The 17708-nt window shown below is 41.6% G+C and overlaps 1 protein-coding gene across 1 annotated transcript in view; it reads left to right on the forward strand.

Annotated features, from left to right (window-relative positions):
- The first annotated feature begins 6865 nt into the window (after positions 1-6865).
- Positions 6866-17708, forward strand: part of LOC308281112 (trans-1,2-dihydrobenzene-1,2-diol dehydrogenase-like) — a 32866-nt gene continuing 22023 nt past the window's right edge. The window contains exons 1-3 of the mRNA XM_080721203.1: positions 6866-6999; positions 11904-12015; positions 15777-15940. Of these exons, the coding sequence (XP_080577329.1) occupies positions 6907-6999; positions 11904-12015; positions 15777-15940 (369 nt within the window). The 5' untranslated portion in view covers positions 6866-6906. The remainder of the gene's footprint in view (positions 7000-11903; positions 12016-15776; positions 15941-17708) is intronic.

A 17708-nucleotide genomic window follows, 5' to 3' on the forward strand; every position in this document is an offset into this window, starting at 1 on the left:
TAATTGATTTATACTTTTAGAAACACATTATAAAGACATGCTTCTTGATTATTTAATTAATCAGTAAAGTAATTGATGGATTCATTGTAATGAACAAATGATAACTGCAGCCCTACTCTGCTCATCCTTTTTACATTTCAGAAGTGTGATTGCCTCTTCTCCTTTCAGACATTCAACCCACAGTCAAGCAGGGAAGTGAAACAAACACAAGGACATCTGCAAGCACCTCCAGACCTATCACTGTAGAGCCTGAGAATCATCTTCACCGCGATGAGCGATTCAACACCCGTCACCACAGTAACGGACGTATAAACAGAGACCATCCATCATCTGACCACAACAACAGATTCTCCAACACCACAAGTCACAACAACCCGTTCACCAGTGATTCTCAGTGGTCAGAATCTGGTGCAGGCATAGAGGTGTGGAATAACACTGGCAGCCTAACCACAGGGAACTGTTCTCTGAACCCTCCACATAACTCAGCCCCACATCAAGAGGGGAGAACTGGGAGCAACACTGATGGCAGAGAGGGTTCTTCTGGAGCTACAGAGCACGGGGGAAGAGACGTTGCTCCATCCCTGGCTGGTGATCTGGACTGGGAACCTGATATGGTGGTGGTGGATTCTGTTCCAATTAAAGTGGAGGCAGACATGAGCTCAGAGTGGAGCTTAATAGACAGGGATGGGACAACCAGGTCTGTCAAACAGAGACTCCAGAAACATGGGAGAGAGGAGGAGCTAGAAGCAGCACGCTCAGCCCCGACACTCAGCACAGAGACCTTAGATGGAACTACTGGTTTCCAGTCAAGTTGTGTCGATGTTAATAGTGCTACTTCCTACGGTGAACTCTCATCTTTCTCCGCCTCTTTCTCTGCAATCAAAACCCCCAGGCAGGTTTTACACCCTCAGGCAAACCGAGAAGATAATCAGTCATCTTCCCTCAACGATATCATCGCTTCCTCCGCCAGGGGAAAGGCTAGCAGGATAGTGAGCTCCATCCCACCTGCAGCTCTGCCCGCCCAGCGGGCTCGTGACAGCGGAGGTCAACCACTCAGTTGCCAGCTCTGCGGGAAGACCTTCAGCAAGTTCCAGAACCTGCGTCTGCACCAGCGAGTACACACAGGTGAGAAGCCGTACGCCTGCCGCCACTGCCCCAAACGCTTCTCTCACCACCATCAGTGGAAGAACCATGAGCGCATTCACACTGGAGAAAAGCCGTTCGGCTGCCCCATCTGTGGCAGGTGCTTTGTGCAGTCCAGTCACATGAAGACACACCTCAAGATACACCTCAGCAACACGTGATGGCATTGTTGCTGCAGCATTCAAAGAAAGACATAATGCACATTCTCCGTCTCTGGTGCTGAGCAGAATAAGGGGGCTCACGCAGGGGAGCGTTTCGCTGGTGTCCTCTTTTCGACCCCCAAACCTAACTCTTACCCTAACCTCCGTGGGGTGGGTCGCTAACCCTCCCGACGCTTCGTTGTCGAAATGACGGTCGTTCGAAAGAGCAAGATTTCACCCTCACACAGCATCAGCATAGATATAGTTCAGATCAGTGAGGTGATGGCGATGGTGCCCTGTGATACACTTTGTAACTCAGACGTATGCGCTCCGACTATAGCAGATCTATAACAGATATAATCGTCTGTTTTGGTGCACAACAAAGCCTCACAGCTATGTGTATGTAAATCAGGCATCAGCTTCCATATGACAGAGCCAGATGAAGTGATGTGATGGTGCGTGGGTGTTACTGATTGGATGAGGGCAACAGTTAAATAACGGGAGGCCAAGTTTTACATGCATACCTAGAAACAGCTGACTCGCAATGACCTGCTGGCTCCTATGCTGAAAAATGTTCTTTCCATCTGCATCCAGGGGGGCTTGCAACAGCTTGACTTTTGATTGATTGATTCATTATTTTATTAGACAAACATGGAGAACAGTATAAGTATAGTCAATACAATTGAAATGTAGACAGTACAGTACAAGTACAGCTCACTTCTCGCCTGTCTATGGGAGAAGTGATAACTACCTCCTTCTCTGGCCTCCTGAAAGTTGACAATGAACAACACACTCTGGGAGCGACTAGCCCATTTAGGCCTGGGCATATTGAATGCTTTAACATTTGAAAAATAGCAGATATACAAGCTCACAGCGCGGCACCGAGTGCCGCGCTGCAAGCTTGTAGATCTGCTATTTTTGAAAAAGTCGTGAAAATGTGTGCAAATCTTTGAATATACATATTTTCAAAGCGAACGTTTGTAACACAAATTTTGCTTCTGGGTGGTCCCTGGAACTAGATATTTTGAAATGGGGGTCCGTGGCCAAATAAATATAATTTTGGGGGTCCTTCACATGAAAAGGTTTGAGAACCACTGACATAGTAGTCTCTCAAGAACAGACTAACTGAGCTCCAGTTAAGTGAAAAGGACCTTTTCTTTGACGATGGCTGGCCAGATTGCTGACATAGTTTTTCCAAAAATCTTAGAAGGATTTAAAAGACACTTATAGAATCGGGTCAAAATTCTAATTTTCACGATTTTTCAAAAATAGCAGATCTACAAGCTCGCAGCGCGGCACTCGGTGCCGCGCTGTGAGCTTGTATATCTGCTATTTTTCAATAGTTAAAGCATAAAATATTGCGTCATAATGTGTTCAGGACTAAATGGGTTAAACTCCTTATTTAGCTGGGTGTTTGCAATCCTTCTCTACTTCTGACCTCTCCAGAACACCTCAAAGGCCTCCTCAGTGGACTTTACTTCAACCTCTGTGCATTCAGCAACGTACATGTTGTGGCTGGAATTTTAGAATGAGGTGTTTTTTTGTTTCATTGGGCTCTTGGGGAGCAACCAAAAACAAAACAAGGATGATCGTAGCTGATGACTTTTACTCTCTGAATTGCCTTATAATGCAGTTGTGGCCAACAGAAAGGGTGTGCGTTAAATTGAACAGTAAAATTGTAAATCAGCAATTTTCTTGTATTATTTATTCGATAGAATAATCTCAAAGAAAATAATGTATAGTTGCAGCCCTAGTCGAGATGAGACAAAAGGAGAGAGGATAGAATGTGCCCACCTGCCCCCGGGGGGCAGGTAAATAAAACTTTCATGCGGGTGAAGTTTGCTTTCAGGTTTGCCCGACCAGGCAAGTGCTCATTTGAGAGGGGACACAACCGTCTAAACACCTGAACGTGGCCAGTGCGCTGTCTTCTGGTCTGTGGAATGTAAAAATAGCACTGGTTAACTATAATGTGCTACATTTAAAAATGTCACATACAAGTGTAAAACCATATACATGTTCAATCATAGCTACCGTATGTAGGTAGGCTATTTGGATTTGGAAGTATTGAGGTACTGTATGATATTTTTATCGCACAGCCCCATAAAGTAAAGAATTTAGTGTTAAATTGAGTGGTCATTTAAAATCGTACCTATAATTTTATATAATGGGAGATTATTTTCGGGAAAGTAGGCATAACCATTGAGCAAGTAGAACATGACCTGTACTTGCCAGAAGGGCAAGTGCCTCTGAGACCTTAGTGTCAGCCCCTGTACAGTATCGCAAGATTTGGTTGTCAGACGCATACTTTGTGCTCTTGAGATGCCTCAATAAAATTATACAGTGCACACATCAAAAGCATCACAGCAGAAAACAATGTGTAATACGTCTTCTTTTATTTTTCTGGACAGAGTGTTTTACAAGGGTCTCAATCGTACCAAAATAGTGTTTGTTCATAAACTGGTCCACTTGCTTACCAGCAGTACTAGAGGTCCTGGTAGGATTAGGGCTGTCATAATTATTACATAATCGTCTAATCGTAATTATTTGACATAATCGCAAATATTTTGTCATAATCGTCATAATCGTGAATGTTGAAAAATGTTCATACATTTACAAACATTTTCAGAAATAGTGGAAATAGCAGATCTACAAGCTCACATGCAACGCGTCGCATCGCGTTGTGAGCTTGTAGATGGGCTATTTCCACTATTAATGTTATTTTTTAAGTAGAAAGTTGTCATATGTCAGTAATTTCTTTGTATATTTAGGTTATGTGTCATATCTACCATGTAGTGTAAAAAACATCACAAGGATGCAGCTGGGACGTATCATCAGTGATGTAGCCTGGGGTCGACGGGTGTTTCCAGGTGACCCAGCCGGGGCTGATCAAGTCCCGACTTACGTCCCAGTAGCTATCCACGATCAGTCCTATTAGGGAAAGACAGGGTCACTCAATGTGCAGCACCGGAACTACTCTGCCAGGATTGGGGAGCCATTCTGGCGCGTGGAAGAACTAGGCTCTATGATGTACAACTTCAAAGCCTAAAAGCCAAACAGAAATGTAATTATCAACGACAAATACACAATTATATCGTTAATCGCAATTATTTGAGTGACAATTAATCGTCATGTAAAATGTCATATCGTGACAGCCCTAGGTAGGATGGACAGAAAACATGCAATAAGTGAGTAAACCTCATGTTTTTGTATTTCAAACTGCACATTGTGCATACATAATGTTTTCTCATCATGTGTTCTCGTTTAGTTTTTGTTGTATGATGTAAATCGATTTGTAACTTTGTTTTGATAAGCTCTATAAATTAAGTTGTAGTATTGTCAGAACCTGCACCAACTATATCATTCGACAAGTTCGACAACTACATTTACCGATTAGGATCAACAAAGATCTATCTTAATAATACATTATTTGAACGCCAATCTCCCTAGGAGATAGTAGGCCGATATGAACTTGGGGAGCATATTAACTTGATTTTGCATGCATTGCGCATGCATTGCTATGCACTAAAATAGAAGGGATGAACTCTAATTCAGTTTTGATACTGCTTTTATCTTGGGTGTTTTTTTTCCCATAGTTTTTAGGACTTATTTAGGAGTATATTTAAAGTAGAGTAGTAGTTTGTTTTTTTATTCTTTTATGAATTATTGCTGTCTCACACTGACAGAAAGTTAGTTTTTTTGAATGACAAATAAAGCAATCTTGAATCAACGCGCACACACTGCTTGCTGGTGTGGGATGGGGTTTAGAGTGTTGAGAGTGCTGTCATTTCCATTCCAAATCGGGTCTGTCTGTTTGAGAATAAATGTGTTTTCTTGGTCAATAGTCAGGGACCCACCCCTACAGGATGTGAGATGACCTGTGATTTTCTGCCGTACTTTTTATTTCTGTTTTATCTATTAGGTTGGTCATTAAGGTCCACAGAATGAGACAACTTGAGTTATTAGTTACTTTGCAGATATACATTATAATATTATAAAACATAGGGGGAGAGCGGGGTAAACTGAGACACCGGGTAAACTGAGACACTCTATTTATCTTGGCAATGGAACACATTTGTGGTCATGTGACCATTATATTTTCAAGCCCCTTGAATTTCCCACTTGCCATGAAAAGAGAGACCTGATAGTGCTGTAGAAAACATGATTTTTTCACAAAAATGTGTTTTTTGCAGGTAAAAGTAAATTTTCTTGCTGTCAACATAATCAGCTGTTGTGTCAAAGCAAATTGATGCAGGGAGAACATTTTATATCATACATGTTGATGAACTACCAACTTATAAATCCATGTGATAGATGCTAGCTGAATATTACCCTGAATTGATAAAAACATCCCTTTTCCCAAAATGTGGCTGTGGGGTAAAGTGAGACAATTGCTTTGGGGTAAAGTGAGACACTATCTCACATTATCCCAACATTAGACAGGGAGAAAGCTGTAAAAACCTGGTTAAAGGCTGTAACAAACTAGTCTCAGTTGATTCTTATGTATTTTCCCCTGTAGAATCCATTTCTGATATATATTTCTTTGTATTATGCATAATTAATGAGATAATTAGCATATTTGACTAGATTTGACTAAATATGCTAATTATTTCATTAGTTATGCACAACACAACAATATACTTTGCAGAAATAGATTCTACAGGACAAATGACATAAGGATCAACTGGGGAAAGTTTGGTAAACCCTTCTATCAATTTTTTATAGGCTTTAGTTTTTTCCTTCTGCCCATGTGTCACATTATTTGACACATGGGTGGAAATGACAGGACAAAGCCTATTAAAAGAATGTCTGCTATGTACATTTTTGTATTGCGCATATTTAACCCGGTTAACCGGGTTTTTGTGTTTTTATGGTAGTTTTAAAGTGGAAAAAAGTGAGTGAATCACTTTACCCCGTTGATTTCTCTGGTCTGTCTCAGTTTACCCCGGTCTTGGGGTAAACTGAGACACAAGACCACTTTTTTTTAAAACAATCATATTTTCTCTGCCTTTTGTCTTGAATATGTTCTGATACCTTCCATTGTTAGGAAACATCCCAAATTACTGGGAAATGTGTACATTTTTACTGATATATCTTTTAGTTCGCCTAGAGGGGAGCAAATGTAAAAAGTGTCTCAGTTTACCCCGCTCTCCCCCATAGAACACTTTAGCCTTATTTTATACCTAGGCTATCTAAAGCTTGTTTTAAAAGGGGCCATCACTTTGCAACACAATAGATTTGGCCTGTCGCCATGATTGCTGATAATCACATTGAAGCCATTATAAGGTGCTGGTGGGTAAACACTAGGCACAATCATTGTCATTTTGTGTCCACAACAGTAGGTCTACTGATTTCCCCGTACATTTTAGGCAGATTACCCCACCCCCCTGCCGCTTAACACATTAAGAAAACAACAATCACCCAAACTTTCTATTGAATATTTCAATTCTAGTTTGTTTTAAACTCATATAACATTGAATGAAAGACAGAACAACACAGTACACTAAGCAGAATATATCACCACAAACCTATGGTTTGTCTCCACCTTGTGGTAGGAAACGTCAGCACAGTCCCATGTGTTCTGTGCCAGGCAGTAAACGCTACACTACAGTCCTGTCAGTCCAACATGGCAGCAACGCGCTGGGGAATTTGTAGTGCCGGAAAAATCAGTCATGATTTTACAGTGGCTTTGAAAACCCTCCCTCCAGAAGACCACCAGGTACACTGTCACTTATGAGCATTAAGTGTAATATTTGGCTTTCTTTCTTCGTTTTGATTTAACGGACATTGCCTGCCTGAACAGACCTGTGTCAGACTGTCGCTTCCGCGAGAGCTGTGCTGTGTGTTAATAAAACAACAAATGCAAGCAAGATTGTTCTTTTACTTCATTTTGATCTAGATTAAACCCCCACAGCCACAGGAGCGTCTGCGTTATTACTGGTATACGATACAACGTACTCACTCCTTACTTCTATGATAGAAGTATTTTTAGTTGTACAAAAACACATCCATTTCTGTGTTGTCCGAAATTACCGTAAATGACAATTAAAAAGCCCATGTTGAAATTGTACTTCGTTGTTGCTCTGGTCCTTTTGCAATGAAGTGCCATGTTGTTTTATTTTCTAGATAGTCAGTGTGCCATGTGATGTGTCAATACATTTTGATTTTAATTACACCCCATCAAAATTCTGACATATTTTGATTGTCAGGACATTGTTAAAGGGGCGTCAATTGGGCATGGCAGGGGTATGCAGCTGCCATACCCTGGGTCCAGGGGGGGAAACAAAATTTACTTTTAAAGCCATACTGTGTAAGTTGCCCAACTAGTGGTCATTAGCCCTATAGCAAACCGCGGTCGCGTCCGCATCTTTCGTCCGTTTTTCGTACATTCAGACCCCCGCGTCTGCCTCCACCTCGCTGAGATCTATCTTTTAAGGGGTCCCTTGTTCCTGTGCGTTCAGTAATTCCAGAGATACGGACTCCTTCACCCTGCCTGGTAGGCGAAATTACCTAGAGAAGGGATGGTACAAACGGGCGACAACAAATATGGCTGCCATAGCGACCCCACTTCAAGATGCGCTGTGATTGGCCGGCAGTTGTATAACCCTCGCTGTGATTGGCCGGTAGTGTGATGACGCAATTTTGGCGCGAGATCCGGTCCACGGCAAGGATCTCAGTTTACATATAGAGAAGGCTTTACAGGCTGAAATTCACGGCGCGGATCTTCTAAAACTTTTGTGATTTAATAGTTAGGAGAATTTTAAGATTTGTTTTATAAAAAAAGTTACATAGTACAACTTTAAGTATAAATCCATGAATGTCTGGTTATGGTTAATGGTTATTATGTTGTTAAATTACAGTAAAATAACTACAAATGCAAAATCTTACAGAATGGTCACTTGACAAAATGGTATATTCCCAGGTCAGCTGCACAGGTGCAATTCATTATTGTTAATTGTGGCACTTTTACTAACATGCCAAGTTTAGCTGTACTTGAACAACCGTTCCAGGCTGCCATATCCTAGCCTGGCGGTCCGGAGCCAGACGTTATTATCTGTGTTCATTCCTTCCACAGTATACTGTGGAAGGAATGAACACAGATAATAACGCCTGGCTCCGCCAGGCTAGCCATATCCAGCCCAAGAAACCATAGAAACAGGAAAAAATGTATATACTTCTTAAAATAAATGTACTGTATCATGCCTGTTGCTAAGGTATGGCAACATGACTGGTGTCGCGCGCGTGCAAGACACCAGTCATGTTGCCATACCGTAGCTTTTTCTGGACTGACGCCACTGCATTGTTATAACGATCATTAGAGCAATAATTAACCCACCTATCTCCCCGACTCCCTCCCCAGTTAAAGAGCAAAATATTATATGTGCAGAATGCTGCAAATTAGCTGACTTAATTTTAATTGACCACTTTTAAAACAATATTTGATTTTAAAATATAGATTTTTTTTTCTCTCACACTTGCATGTGCCAATGATCACCCTTCCTTCCCTGTGCCAATGTTGGCACCATGGGTTGGCACCCGTGCCTAAGGATGCATGCCTACTCCTGTTTTATAGGCTACTAGTCCATGGGCCATACGAGATGTCGGTATCGGAAAGGTGGCAAAGGTTATCATGCATTTTCGAAAAAGTTCTATATCTGTAGATTATAATTTGGTATGATAACTCTTTCTGAGACACAGCTAAATAGGTGTTATCAGCCGCTAGAGTTGGTGTCCCATTAACTTTACATTACAGGGAAAAAAGCAAAAAAGGAATCTGCTTTAAGTAGCATATGAAGGGTCTTGGTTTTTCATGATTCTGAATCCATTGCAAGCATCTGTTTTGCACAAAAAACATTCCTTGGGCTAAAAAACGGCCCCACAAGACTATGGTTTAGTGATGAAAAGTGATGAGTCATCACTTTTCGCACAGTTTTCACACTTTTGTGGGGGCCGTTTTAGCCCAATGAATGTGTTCTTATGCAAAACAGATGTTTGCAATGGATTTAGAAACATGAAAAACCCCTAATTTGACCCCTCATATGTTACTCAAAGCAGATTAACTTTTTGCTTTTTTCCCCTGTAATGTAAAGTTAATGGGACACCAACCCTAGCGGCTAATAACGCCAATTTAGCTGTGTCTCAGAAAGGGTTATCATACCAAAAGATAATCTACAGATATAGAGCTTTTCAAAAATGCATGATAACCTTTGCCACCTTTCCGATACCGACATCTCGTATGGCCCATGGACTACTATGGACCACAGCTACTTTCGTACGAGATGCAGAATCAGATTACGTTTTTGGACAGTATCAGAGGTGGAAAAAGTACTCAAATTAGTCCGGGAAAAAAAGGGTGATTTTTGGCTGAACGTGGATTCGCCTGTAAAAGTTTTTTTCTCAACTGATTCTTGTAGCTTGGGGTCACCTCTTAAGGATTCAAGAGGATGACCAGTGATATCCATTGAGCATTTTTTATTATTAACCCCTTAATGCCTGAAACATGGGCTCCCATTGACTTTCTATACAGGAGGAAAATACCCAGAAAAAGATTATTTTTCGGGGTATTTAAGGAGGATCTGAGGGGTCTAACTAGGGGTTTGTCATGATGCTGAATCCATTGCAGGCATTTGTTTTGCACAAAAAACATTCCGTGGGCTAGAAATAGCCTCAGAAAACAATACACGTATGGGTGAGTATTCATGTTAGTCGGAGGCCTTAGGGTTTTTTTCTCGTGCTAATCAGTCTAAAAGTGCAAAATTTTACACAGATGTAGCTCAGGGCTTGCTCTAATGATTTAGCTAGGGCGCCCGAGTCTGCGACATTCGGGGTCGCCACAGCGGCCAAATCAAGTTGGGCTCCCATCGACTTTAGTGATGAAAAGTGATGAGTCATCACTTTTCAGAGTTTTGTGGGTGTTGTGGTGACCCCGAAGGTCGCCGACCTAGCTAAATCATTAGAGCATGCCCTGAGCTACATCTGTGCAAAATTTTGCACTTTTAGACTGATTAGCACAAGAAAAAAAACCCTAAGGCCTCCGACTAACATGAATACTCACCCATACGTGTATTGTTTTCTGAGGCTATTTCTAGCCCACGGAATGTTTTTTGTGCAAAACAAATGCCTGCAATGGATTCAGCATCATGACAAACCCCTAGTTAGACCCCTCAGATCCTCCTTAAATACCCCGAAAAATAATCTTTTTCTGGGTATTTTCCTCCTGTATAGAAAGTCAATGGGAGCCCATATTTCAGGCATTAAGGGGTTAATAATAAAAAATGCTCAATGGATATCACTGGTCATCCTCTTGAATCCTTAAGAGGTGACCCCAAGCTACAAGAATCAGTTGAGAAAAAAACTTTTACAGGCGAATCCACGTTCACCCCCATTTTTCCCGGACTAAATTGTTTACTTAAAGGGGTTATGCCACCTTAAGGGTTACTGTCACCTTAAGAAATTAAATTAAAAACAAGTTAATATTTGTTTGATGTCATTGTGGGAATGCACGATAAGCCAATCAAATTAATTAATTGACTGTTACTTACTGTATGTCTGCACAATGTACATTTTCTTCCCATCGCCCGCAGGCTCGCTCTCACAGTCACAGCCCTCACAACGTCTCTGCTCCCACAGGGCTAGCTAGCTGGGCTAGCACTAAAGCTAACCAGCTAAAGACACACATTTATATATGAATCTGTGGCTATAAAAATTATATTTCCGGTGGTTACTGGTTGTTACTTCCCCATTGTTCATGGGAATATGCTTGTTTATGTTTATTCATTGAAATGGAAAACACGATGTTTTCACTGAGTTGGGCAGCTGCGCTCGAACTCATCCTCGAACTGCGTGCGGCTGGCCAGTATAGATGTGACGTTCGCGAACGAATCAAGTCTTTTGAACGGCTCTTTGAAATGAACGATATGATTCGGTTCACAGTAGGGAGCCGTTCCTTTCTAATGAACAGTGGTGGGAAAAGTACTCAATTTCAGAGATCCAGCTCACTTCAAATAGCCATAAATCCCATATCTGCTGGCCAGGCTGTCTCCTGTCTGTCTCTCTACTCCTCCGAGTGGAGGGGGCTGCGCTACGGGGGATGGGATCATTTGATTCAGAGATTTCAGACCGTTTTAAAAAAGACCACGTGACCTACTGTATCCTACTGTATCATACTATTATAATTTCGGGGCGTGGCAGGACCCCTTTAAGTAAAAGTAGCCTATCAGGCCTACTACCGCAATTCAGAAATACTCTGTCCAGAATTTAGGATTAGGCTACTTGAGGTAAAGTACAAAAGTATTGGTATCGTCATGTTTAAAGTAGGCTACCAAAAGTAAAAGTACTATGTGTGTCCCATTTCAAGTTTTCAAACGTATAAAAATCTTGAAAATGGCTGATCTACTACAAGCTTGTACTTCAGCCATTTTCAAATGGCCAAAATGCATATAGGACTCAATGTATGTTTTGTAATAATAATCTAAAAGTAACTAGTAACAGTACTTGTGTAAATGTACTTTACACCACTGGACAGTATAGATTACCATCTTAATTTGATTGCTTACTCGGGAGGATAATTAACTTTACTAGACTTTAAATGAATGAAATGGTATTACTGTACATCTACTACAGGTTGTGGCTGTGTCAGCTCGCAAGCTGCAGGATGCGCAGGACTTCGCAAAGAAGCACAGCATCCCACGAGCCTACGGCAGCTATGAAGAGATGAGCCGAGATCCAGACATAGGTCAGTGCTCTTCAGTGGCGTCAGTTCAGCCAAAGCTAGGGTATGGCAAAGATGGGAGTCTTCATGGAAAATGGGCATTACATTTTGGATAACACGGTTCTATTGTGAAAATAGCAGATCTACATGCTCACAACGCCTCACGCTGCGAGGCGTTGTGAGCATGTAGTTCAGCTATTTTCACAATGTCTGAAAACAAATAATACTTTTGTCAGTTTTTTACACAGGTTTCTACAGTTTCTTGGGCTGGATATGGCAGCCTGGAACGTTTTTTTTTTTCAAGTGGAGCTAAACTTTGCATGTTAGTAAACGTGCCACAATTAACAATAATGCATTGCACCTGTGCAGCTGACCTGCGGAACCTGGGAATATACCATTGTGTCAAGCTGGGGAGAATAAAAGTGTGGAGAATATAATTATAATACCTTGTTAAAGTGACCATGTAGTTATTTTACTGTAATTTAACAACATAATAACTAGAGCAATAGACAAAGAGACATTCATGGATTTATATTTAAAAGTAACATTTATTTTCCCCCCTGGACCCAGGGTATGGCAGCTGCATACCCCTGCCATACCCAATTGATGCCCCTGGTGCTCTTCAAACCTACTTGTTCAAATGACAGTGTCAAACAATTACTTTTAAAACGCGTGGTGGTGCCACTTGGGTGATGATATCCAGACAATTCACGTGGTTTCATATACATTTTGTAAAATACCCTCAAAGAAGATAAGAAGTAGACTATCCATTACTGCCTAAGTTATATCCCAAGGGAGCTCAAGTGCTTTTCCTTTCAGCGTTATAATCATATCTGTATTGTAGAGTCATTGTAACATTACCATTTAGGCTTCAATAAGATATGTGATTTATCTTGATTTACTGATTTGCACATGTAGACTACATACTAGGGTGACCATACGTCCTCTTTTGCCCGGACATGTCCTCTTTTAGGGGGCTGTCCGGCCTGTCCGGGGGGGTTTTATAAATCCCTTCAAATGTCCGGGGTTTCGCGCATATCAGCGTTAAATCATGGGCATTTACAATGCACGTTCAGTGGTTCGTTTGTAAACACACTGTGATAGACGGATTTCCACCCCAAACCCCGGAACCTGTATTATTCATACTACTCTGTCTCCGCTGCGATCCCTCCCTCCCTCCCTCTCTCCCTCAGTCTCGTTCAGATGCGTTGCTGTTGAGATCAGACTCAGAGCAGAGCTCGGCAGCTCACGCTGCGCAGAGACGATTCAGCCGAACGATAGCACTGCAAACGCAATTAATGCCGTTTGCACTGATGAAATAAACGAAAAGACAAGTGCCAGTGTTTTCGCTTTGGTGACCAATGAGAAGCAGAGCGTTCAGTCTGCATTAAAGTTGACACTTCTGTGTCCATACCATCACAACTAAAGGTATTTAGACACTGCAGTACAAGACAGTCTGTGCGAGGTGCGAGCTCTTCTGCGAACTAAATTGACAGAATATTTTGTACAACCTTGTAAAGCTGAAGATACGGTGGTTGAAGAAACCAATAGAGATATTTCATTTAGTTTCTTTGTAATACAAAGCTGAACGTTCATACAGAAGAGCACTTTAAATCAGTGGATCTGTAAAGGGTCAATTTGGAACCCCCTCAAAAATAAATACATAACTAATAATATTAGTGGTATAGGGCAGTGGTTCGCAACCTGTGGGTCGGGACCCAGGGGGGTCCCCAAATTTTTTTGAGGGGTCCCCAGATGACTAACTTAATGTGCAACATTGTTTTCTCACTCAACATTATGAGGTATATGCACATTTCTAAAGTGATAATTTAGGGTCTTTTTAGTACCTTTAGTACCTCTAAAATGGTAAATTAAAGTGATCCCTGACTAATACGACAAATATGTCTTAAAACATTATAATTGTCCTCTATAACTACAATGTAAAATTAAAAACACCTTAAATATTTTATTTCTTCTAGAAATAGCTAATCTTTCACTCAGTAGGGGAAATGCCTGTCGCAAGTTGATGATGTCATAAATGTCATGTGTCATTTTTATGGCATGCATGTGCAAAAAAACAAAACACAAACACATTTGAAATATTGATTTGATGCTCATATTAACCATAGGAAGTATTAAGTTTGTTTTTATTTTCACATGCATGCCATTAATTCCATAGGGATAGATCACACTTGACATTTATGACATCATCAACTTGCGACGGGCATTTCCCCTATTGAGTGAAAGATTAGCTATTTCTAGAAGAAATAAAATAATTGAGGTGTTTTTAATTTTACATTGTAGTTATAGAGGACAATTATAATGTATTAAGGCATATTTGTCGTATTAGTCAGGGATCACTTTAAACAAATATTAGAGGCAGAAATTGTGAAAATAGACGATCTACCAAGCATGTAGATCTGCTATTTTCTCAATAGAACCATGTTATACAAAATGTAATGCCTCAACTGATTGTGCTCGTAAGGGTGGAGGGGTCTCTTGTTTAAATATGATTATTTTGGGCTAATGTGTGTGTGTGTGTGTGTGTGCGTGTGTGTGTGTGCGTGTGTGCGTGCGTGCGTGCGTGTGTGCGTGCGTGCTGTATGCCGGGTAGAGTGTCCTCTTTTTGGGGATTCAGAATATGGTCACCCTACTACATACAGTAGTATACTACTTGTTTCCTTAAATGTTGTGCCGGTGAGTTAAGAATGAGTGAACCTCACTGTTTAAATAATATAGAATGTATTAGTGTCTAAAAACATAAATAAATAAATAAAAACACATCATAAAGTTTGAGAAAATACTATATAGACAATAAAACAAAGACATGATGCTACTACTCGTGTGAAATATAATTAAAGGATTTACCCATAATATGGAAGCCTACCATCTAAATACCCTCTTGGGTATTCAATAGGGAGGATGTGGCTGCCACTAGCCCCTGGTAGTGGTACTATGGGTGTTGTTGCGACTGTCAGGTCGCAGTTACTATCAACACCAGTTACTAAAAAATCTGTCTGTCTGTCTGTCACATCAATTCACACATGACCCTCTTCTAGCGCCACCATGAGGCCGATTCTTGCAAAACACATTTTTGGACAAAGCTCCTACAATTGTTGCCCTAAAATCATGCAAATCGGTACACAGTATGGCTACACTCATGTCATCAACGTGGATCTGTCCCATTTAGCGCCACCTTCAGGACGATTTTTTAAAACACATTTTTGGACACTGCTCCTACACATTTTGTCCTAAAATCACGCAAACCGGTACACACTATGTCTACACTCATGTCATCAACATGGATCTGTCCCATTTAGCGCCACCTTCAGTCCCATTTCTTAAAACACATTTTTGGACACTGCTCCTATAGAAGGGTTTCTGGTCCACGTTACACTGATAAGAAGTAGATGCGTGCGCAGGTTCGGTACCACAATTAGCCAATGAAACCAGTGCTCCCCAAAACAACATGTTTGGGGATTGGACGGAATTGATTACATGATACAGTCACCTGTGCATTTAGTCTCAATGTTTGTAAACAAGAAACCTGTCTATAGATTTTGCCCTAAAATCACGCAAATCGCTACACAGTATTTCTACACTCATTTCATCAACATGGATCTGTCCCATACAGCGACACCATCAGGCCGATTTTTTCACACATTTTTGGACTGCTCCTACACATTTTGGCCTAAAATCACACTGCGACCTAACGGTCGCTTATCTCCCGATTAGGGAGTCTTACTGGTATCTTTGTGTGTGTGTGTGTGTGTGTGTGTGTGTAGACGTGGTGTATGTGGGAGTCATCCACCCGTACCACCTGAGTGCGAGCCTGCTCTTTATGAATGCCAAGAAGAACGTACTGTGTGAGAAACCCCTGGCCATGAACTCCACAGAGGTACAGGAGATGGTGGCCTGCGCCAAGAGAAACAATGTCTTTCTGATGGAGGTACTGTTCATCTTATCTGTTTGGTTTACTGTGGCGTATTTGACAAATATCAACTTTCGGTGCAAGTATTAGCACGATAGTATTAACGTCTTGCCTGCGGGTCGACTTTTAAAACGACATTCTCATTAGCGGCGGCGGTGCCGAGCGACTTTAATCGACTTTTATATAAAAGCATTTATTAAGCATTTTATTTGGGTATTTTGACGGAGAAAATGGGTTCCCTTACCTTCAGCTGGTTATAACGAGACTGTGGAAAATAAAGGATACGATGATGACGTCACCGCTAAAACCAGGCCTCGTCTGTTTACACTAGCGTCTGCTAGCCATTTAGCTCAATGCAAACCATCGTCCATTACGCAGCTTCACTAGGTCGGACTTTTGTGCGTGGCGTCTGTATACATCCGTTGCCCAGACCGATGGTGGTTTTAGACGATCAAGCACGAATTGAACAGTAATGAGCACATATGGCGCGCCGCTGATCTCCCATTGTGAATAATGGAGCGACGTCACCTACCCATCCTTCAAACATGGTTTATTCTGAAAGTTTTTGTGTTACGATGGCGCGCTCTAGTGGTCTTTTTGGTGGTGGTTTATCATCATACCTTTGAAAACAATGAAATTATACCCTATCATGTTAATAAAATATAGCTATTTCCCGGCAGTTTTAGCGCACATCCATATTTTAAGTTTGCAGGGAATGGGTTTATTAAACAATAGAAAAAATATGCTGTCACTGTCAGTGTTAATGATAAATTAACATAACGTAAATCAATGCAACAACATGCATTCTGTAGTATAATATAGTAGTAGGATAAGGTTTTAGCTTTTAGTTTGGAGCTTCCGGGGTTTTTTATATTGGTGTTGGTGGAGTGAGTGATAAAGAAGCCGCTAGCCCTGGCCTAGCTCTGGTCCATCGCGTCACCTCCCAGTGACGCTCTGACAGACCCGTCGGCAAATGAATAGACCGCATTTTCTCAGCCCCTACCAGCGCTCAACTTCTGTCAAAATAAATAAAACGACTTCACTACTCACCAAACCAAAGGTAGTTTTGCGTTGTTGAAAGTCTATTCTCTGCGGTGGTGAGCCCCTCAGCACCCCACCTACTCTGTAAAATACATTATTTTTGTCATGAAATAAAACGCACCCACCTCGAGCCACCCAGCGGCCACCGCAGATAATGGTTCACAACCCGGAAATAGAGTGGGATGCACTTTATTTCATGCCAAAAATAGTGTATTTTACAGAGTAGGTGGGGTGGGTGCTGAGGGGCTCACCACCGTGGAGAATAGACTTTCAACAACACTAAACTACCTTTGGTTTGGTGAGTAGTTAATTAGTTCAGTTTATTTTGACTGAAGTTGAGCGCTGGTAGGGGCTGAGAACGCGGTCTATTCATTTGCCAACGGGTCTGTCAGAGCGTCACCGGGAGGTGACGCGATGGACCAGAGCTAGCCCTGTGATTTATAATCTGTAGTATGGCGGTGTCACCAACACATCACATGAAGATCGGCGCTCGACGGCGCTCGACGGTGTCGCATGGGAGTCCCTGTTCTGGGCCAAACGTTCTGGGAAAATAGCAGATCTACAAGATCGCAATGCATCACAAAACACAACATGTTGTGACCTTGTAGATCTTGTTTTTTTTCCCTGAAAAGGAAAAAGGGAGTACTAGAATGGAACTCTGGGGCATCGTTCCAAAGAACCCCCCCCCCCCCCCCCCCCCCCCAGAATAGTGACGCTGGGGTCCAAGTGGTTAAACGTTAAACAA

The sequence above is a fragment of the Nannobrachium achirus genome (assembly GCF_963921795.1).
Source record: "Nannobrachium achirus genome assembly, chromosome: 3".
Lineage (NCBI taxonomy): Eukaryota > Metazoa > Chordata > Actinopteri > Myctophiformes > Myctophidae > Nannobrachium > Nannobrachium achirus.